General features: G+C 45.6%; 1 protein-coding gene across 1 annotated transcript; it reads left to right on the forward strand.

Moving 5' to 3' along the window:
- The first annotated feature begins 1,548 nt into the window (after positions 1 to 1,548).
- Positions 1,549 to 2,656, forward strand: LOC147653207 (uncharacterized). Its single transcript, XM_086889965.1, has 2 exons — positions 1,549 to 1,860; positions 2,174 to 2,656. Exons 1-2 carry the CDS (start codon positions 1,606 to 1,608, stop codon positions 2,369 to 2,371), a joined length of 453 nt encoding a protein of 150 aa, XP_086746091.1. The 5' UTR covers positions 1,549 to 1,605; the 3' UTR covers positions 2,372 to 2,656.
- The last annotated feature ends 4,887 nt before the right edge of the window (positions 2,657 to 7,543 follow it).

Genomic DNA, 7,543 nt, shown 5'->3' on the forward strand with positions numbered 1-7,543 from the left:
ATACGTGGAAAGTACAGAAAGGAAACTCTTATTGCTTAGTAAAGTGCTACATCACCATCATTGGTCAGCGGGGCTCACCACCCCCCTGACTTTCTCCTGCAAGGAAAACAAGAGGACAGACAAACAGCACCTGGCAGTTGTTTTCTGTCTGTGAGGATTGTTTTGAAATCCTCCTATGAATTCCCAGGCTAGCTTCTCGGGCAGGACTGATAGGCCATGGGGCCTGCAGTTTCTGCAGCTCTCTGCAGCCTGCTCCAAAGCTAGCATCCATACTCTCCACTACATAAGAAATAGAAAATTGACTACAAATCACGTGTTCACTACTTGTTGCTTGTTCACTACTCAGACATCAGAATTACTACCACAATACTAGAAGAACAATCCAAGAAACATATTCCAGGGATGCATTTTAATTCATTTGCTGCTGCCAGCCGTGCTGTGCTTTGCTTCTATCCATCCACCCTGCTGCAAAAAGGTTCAATTGTGTTTTCACCATCACTTCAAATCAGCTCTTTGACTCACAGCTCACCACAGACCTCGAAACAGGAGGCAAAGATCTGCACCACTTGGCCTTTCAGAACTTCTCACCCATCTATGACCTTTCTGGGGCCAGCTTCAGAAAATGAGGGGGAAGCCATTCCAAGGAACACGACCAAGGAAATCACACAGCACTCGGGACTTGTTCCAGGCATCAAATTTTTAATGGATGATGTGAAGTAACACCGAAGCAATTCCTGTCCACAGAAAAAAAGATTTCAAATGGTTTTGTCTCAAGGACAATCACTGGAGGTTGAAAATTTCTGGGGCTGAAAGTTACATGAGGTCCTCAACACTGAGCAATCAATATCCCCACAGTCTAAACTGTGAAATTACTACCTGGGCAAGGAGAACATTTTCAGGATTTGCAACTCATCTCAAAGCCTCAGTAGAACTCAACCAGCAGAATTCCCCTGAGATGGCACTGTGCTCTGGAAGCCCTCAAATACTCACTAAAACAGACTTGACTTTCACTAGGACAGCTGCTCATGAAAATCTGGGGTAAAACCTATGGGAAGTGGCCATGTGCACGCATATTCCTTCTTCCCACAGCAGGCACAATCAAATCCTCCTTTGAATGGCCTCCAAGTTGAGCAGCACTCATTGGCACAGCCTCTTCTCCCACAGACAGGCCAGCGAGCAACACGGCAGCGCCAGCCAGGTGGGCAAGGACAAGAGAGAGCAGATGCCAACAAGGCTTGGAAGCTGGGCCAAGGGAGGTTTACGCTGGCCATTGGGAAGAACTTGTGCCCAGCGTGGGCCATCAGATACTGCAATGGCCTGACAGGGGCTGCTGGAGTCATCATTGTGGCACGGGTGCAAGGCAAGCCAGGCCGCAGCGCTCGGGCCCCGCTCTGCTGGCCATGCTTGCCGCCATGGCTCCCAGCTTGGACTCAACATTCTCTCAGGGCTCTCTGCAGCCAGGGCGTTCTGTGCTTCTGTGACATCACAGCCTCTGGGGACGGCACGCTGGCTGGCAACTGTCCCCAGCTGTTGCTGCGCCCCAGTGCCCAGGCACAGCTGCTCGCAGAGAGACGCCCAGAGCCTCGGTGCTGCTGGCAGAGCACTATGGCTGCTCACGGCTCCTCCGCGCTGCTGCAGCTTTACGTGCTGCTGCTCTTGGCTCATCCCCTCGACCCTGTGAGCAAACCTGAGCGCAGCACGGATGCCTCTCCTCTGCTTCTGGAGGATTGTCATCTGGACGAGTCGGACCCTGAGCGCATCCGGTGGGCGGCCAGGACATTCCTGCTCATCGACCTGCTCATCATAGGAATGGCCATGGGATGGTCGCTCGGAAAAAGAATTCAGAGACGCTGGCGAGAGGTGAGGAGGGGGGTGGGGGGTCAGGCAGGCGGGATGGGGCAGACCTTGAGGGCCTCTTGGGCACCCTTTGGCCAATGCCCTGCGGCAGAAGGGGCCTGAGCTCCTGGCTGGGGAATGCGGCCCAGGGGCTGAGCTCCATGGACAGCACCAAGCAGAGGCGGCAGAGCTCTGCCTGCTGCAGCCTCTTCCCCGGGCCAGCCCAGCCCAACTGGGCCCGAGTCTCTGTCTCCCAGGCCAAAGGCAGCCCCACAGGTGCCGGCCCCGCTCTGCCCCTCTGCCTCTTCCATGGGGATCCCTGTGCTTTGCCTTGCAGCGGAATCTCCAGAGCCCTTTGGGCCGTGCGGGGCCCCGCCGCCATCGAAGACAGGGCTGTCCCACGGAGCTGATGCAGCTGCTGATGGACAACCGCGACCTGATGCGGCTGCTCCTTCGCGACAGCCCTCAACCAACCACCAAGATGGCGGCAAAAGAGGGCAGTGACAGGAGACTCCGCACCTCCCCACAGCTCTGACCTCCAGCGTCGCGCTCCAGCTACAGAACCTTACGGGGAACGGGTGACCAGTGCCCAGCCCAGGCACTGCGACGTTCCCCACCTTACAAGTTAGCCACACCCCTGTTGTTGTTCGATTCCCCACCACGTTTCCCCCAAGAAGTTGACCTTTCCCTTAGTGTTCAGTTCTAAACAGTTGAAGCATTGAAGTTTCTTAGCCTTAAGATTCTTACCCCATAGTCTTCTAGTAACGTTGGATTGTAGATTTTAGAAGTAGTCAAGTGAATAAAGTTCACGTTTTCTACACGTTGCTGTGTCATTTTCTTGAGGTTGCACCTGAGACCTGGGGACTCCTTGAGAGATGGCTTTGCATGGCAGCTCCAGACTGCCTGCAATGGAGAGCCCCAGTGCCCCAGCAGGCTTTGCAAGAGCACGGAGGGCAGCGGGAAAGAAGAAGGTGGCCAATATTCACCTGCCTCCACCTTCCAAGGAAGCTTGCAGTCAAACCCTGTCTGCCCTTTAGGGGGGACCCTAAAGGCCCCGGCAGGCATCACCATGGCCCCAGGACGGGGGGCTTGCAGCACTCTGGGGCACCAGGAAAGGAGCAGGATCATCCCTGGAAAGCTGTCTGGAGACAAATCCAGAGACGTCTCCCCTGGCATCCAGGCAAGGGCTGAATACAGGCAGGCAATTAGATCCACAGGCTGCCTGGGCTATGGCACCAATCAGTCCTGCTTCATAGATTTCGGGGGGCGGGGTTATACATATATATATATATATATATATATATACGCATATATGTATATATGTATCTACATCTGTATTTAGTTCTTTGTATTTATCCTGTTGACCCTCAAATAGGATTAGATTTCATTTTCCTACAAAACAAAACATCCGTTTTTTGATTTTTAGGAATCAACCATCTGTGCTCCCACTTTAAATCACTTCTCTCAAACTCATTCTGCATCTTGCTCCTTTCCAGCACCATCAAATACCTCTGTTAAAATACAGAGCATCAGTGGAAGGACGACAATCTTGTTACTTGCTGAAGAAAGTTAACTTGGATGACATACCTGCTTTTAAAAATCCAAGAGGAACAAAACCTACACATCAGCTTTAGAATTTCAAAAGCTGCTTCCTCAACTCTTCCACACCACTTTACTCTTTGGGGACATTCAGCAGCAATACCAAACAAGCACAGAAAAGAAATGGAAGAAGAAATGCAGATAGTCAACAGCTGACCACCTACCAAAATACATTTTAAATGCAGCTCCAAGTTCTCCAAGAGCAAGTTTGAAGTGTAAATGGAGACACTCACACAAAATTACTACCAGGTGGTACTTTTGGCATTTCCTTGGGCTTTCCTCTTCATTTTTTTTTTTATCTCTCACCTAAAGCAAGAGAAAAAACCCCAAACAAACACAACCTTTCAGGCAGAGAAAAGATGTGGTTGCTCTTGAAGAAAGCATTTCATTCTGCCTGGAGAAGAAGCTGCTGGGAAAAATATTAGCTTTTAGCAAAATGGCACTGTGCTGTTGCACTTGTTCTAGCACTGGGAGAAAGAACAGGCCCGTCTGTAAGGCTCCTGCAGCTCACCCTGGCTGAGGGTCATTGACCACTGAGCACTGCAGGCATCACTGGCAACAACGATGGTGGAAAATGGGGAGGGAGCAGGATAAATAAATGTTTGCCATTGCCTTAGCCAAAAAAACCCCAGACATCAAAAGCAACCCACCCTCAAAACAAAGCTATGAAAATAGTTTGCCTCTGAATTTAAAGAACTTCAATTAACTCTACGATGTCTGCTTTTGGTTCAGCATTCATCAATCTGAATTTGAATATGCACAGGGTAATGAAAGGTAACTGAAGCTTAAAAATCATGTCTATTGACTTGTGCATAGCCTATACTGAAGCACATTAAAAAGCAGCGTTTTGCTTGAAATCTGCACGGTATTAACTTCATTCAGTCTTACACTCACTAGGTAATTAAATACATGAAGAAATAGATTTTTTTTTTTTTATTAAGAATGCATTATTAATTAGGAAGGCATGGCTTTAGTAGAGTCTGCTGATACCAACATTACTCAGCTAAGTTCAAAGTATGAACACAAGAACTTGATGACAGAAGCAATGTTCATCAGAGCCTCAACAAGAAAGTTGCAGTTCCAAGTTTTTCAGATGTCCTACACTTGCTAAGGCATCTCCAGAAAGAGGAGTCAACTGAAAATAGCACAGGAAATTTGAAACCCATTTCTCTTTTTGTCTTTTTTTCCTGAACTTTCTTGTGGGCAACAGAAAACTCCTAATATGTGGAATGCAATGTAGTTTTTATGCCAGAGTCATGAGTCATCCCCTCAGTTCCAACCTGATCCAATGCTCACTTGAATCTTGGAAAGGCTCAAATCAGCAAGATGAAATTAAAATTGTATTCATGAAAGGAGCTCTTTACTCTCCATTCCCCTCCCTCTCCCAAATACATCAGCACCAAGTGAGAAAGGCTCAATTTGAAAAATAATTATTACACAATTAAACTTGGACATAGCTAGTTTGCTACAAGTTCCAGCAGACAGACAAACGAGAGCAGAATCAGAGGTTATCAACCTCAATAGAAATTCCAGCTCATGCTTTCCCCAAAAGCCTCATTTAATTTATCCAGGATTAAAAAATAAAAGAGAAATGAAAAAAACCACATAAAAGCATTTCACATAGTATATAGTGAAGTGCTATCGTTTCCACCTGAAATATTCATCATCATTATTATGTTTTTCCATACTAAATTACAAAGTCTCCTGCACCCATCTTCCCAATATCTCATTCTAAGTGCTTGCTACTTTAATCCCTTAGGAAGCAAAAGGAGCCCCAGGTGTCTCTGGATCAACAGAAACTAAACAACACAGCTTGACAAAGTATATTAAATTGTCAATCAACTCAATAAAGGTTTTCCACTCCAGAGATAGCTATCACCAGCTGATGAATTTGGCTAGGGCAGGTTTAGTGAAGAAAAACTAGGTCTTTATTACCAAATCAGTTAGGAGTTGTTCTACCGTACTGCCCGTAGGATGAGAGTATAAACACCATATTCTTCACAGCCTCATCCACAAAGAATTCCACCTTCAAATTAAGGCTGCTTTGGAGTTGGACCAAACCAATGAAAACTCACTCATCAAACACAGTGATGGCAGCATGCTCAGTCTTTGCAATACAAAACTGGCAACTAACAGCACATTCCTGATCACATCTCCAAGGCTGAGTGTACAGAACTGCAGTGGTGGCCAGGCCCTCGCTGACTGCCAAACCTCCAGCCATCATCCCTTCCTCTCACAGCGACAGGGCAGAAAATAACAACAGCAGAAACTAGATTTTTAGCTTAAGCTAAAACCACAAAGGTCATTGATGAAACAGACTGGAGTGCTTTAGAAACTAGCACGCAGACTTAGCTGAAAACAAATCTTATTGATCACCAATTACAATGAATACTTAATTCTGTTATTCTGCATTATTATTAGACAGTCAGAGACAGCCAAGCTGACCTCAAGCATACTGAAGCATCGGGGCCAGGCAGTGCACATCTTCCCAGGAGCTGATTTACCCATCGTTCTCAAGTGAATTCACCTGCACACAGCCCCACCGTACAACTGCTAGGCTGCAAAATAAAAAAATAGCTCTGCTTAAGAGTCAAACCCCAGGACATAGACCATATGAAAGGAAGAATGAAACCTGCAGCATTTGGTTGACCTTCAATGCCCTGAGAAGATGACAAATTCCCCAAGATGAACAAGTGCCCAAAATACAAAGCAAAGGACTGACTTTTAGGGATCAAATGTTAAATAGGCCTGTGAAACTGGAGTTGTTAGGTTGCACATGAAAGAAGGGAAAAAAGAAAAAACCACCCCAACCCTCAACTGCAATTTTACATCCCTCTTGGAAAATTTGCTTTAATAAGAGAGAGGAATGGATACAATCTTCCCCTCACCTGGAGATTTTAATCAATTCAAGCCATTTCAAATCTGGCAAGAAAGCCCTACCACAGTCCCCATCAAACAACATTGCCTTTCATTTTTGCTTCTCATGACTACTTCAGAGCAGTCTAAATAACAGCAAAGAAGGAAATTCAAGTTGCAATTCAAACACTAAGCTCTGGAATCCCACATTGCCTTCAAACACCTGCATGAAACACTAACTTCATGCTCTATGCTCCCTGCTTTCTTCTAGTTTACTGCACAGTGCATTATTTACATAAAACAGAATTTCTTCTGTGGGAAAGGCTTGCATGGTACTTCAAAGCCTGAATAAATCAGGGACTGCAGCTTGAACTAACAAAAAAATCATCCAAAAAATTCCTTTCAATATCTGCATTGTATTACCTTATCATGCTACCTGTCTAGCTGAGTTATTCAGGTATCCACACCAGAAATGACAGACAATGTCTCTCTATGATGATGTGATGTTACTTCAAATGAAAAAAAACAATAAATAAAAATCACAGATTAATTTCCCATACAAATGATGACTCACTACTCCCAAATCCTTCCTTATAGCAGGATGCTCACTTCAGTCTGGAAGTCTTCATGTTGCAGCCTGCAGGAATCAGCTTATTTCCTGTCAAGGGCTGGAAAGCCTTACAGGAACTGGTTTTGGTTGAAGAACTTCTCCAAGGTGCTTACCTGTGGGACTTATCCAGGTAAGGGATGTTAGCTCCCTCTTCTTTGAGGTTCAGTGTCCAACCACTCCTACTGCTGGTAAGAAGAACAGAAGAAACATCTGCCCATAGCAAGGACTGCACTGGTGGGCAAAGTCCAAATTCCATCCTTCAGGGAAAAAGAAACAAAGACTGAGGAATTCATGTCTGTTCAAAATTTCATCCTTGACTACTGAAAGCATTGGAAGCACATGTGTATGTTTAAAAATGGAATTGTCCTCATTTAAGAATAAAAATAATTTGATCCCATCACCATTTTTCTTGGTCCAATCCTGAACTGCAGATCCAAACAGCTGAGAAAGCATGGAATAGTCTGCTGGACAGCATTAAAATGAGCAACTCCTGTATCTTCCTAAGATAAGAACACAAATCACAAAGAAAGGCACTCTGAGAAAAAATTTCTTAGAGGAAGACCTCAATTATTTTCCAGCAAGGCAGGTAATATGCATTTGGCTATTTGTTAGAAAAAAAACCAAAAAACAAACCTGTTTTTA

The sequence above is a fragment of the Cyanistes caeruleus genome, chromosome 5 (genome assembly GCF_971803275.1).
Source record: "Cyanistes caeruleus chromosome 5, bCyaCae1.hap1.1, whole genome shotgun sequence".
NCBI lineage: Eukaryota > Metazoa > Chordata > Aves > Passeriformes > Paridae > Cyanistes > Cyanistes caeruleus.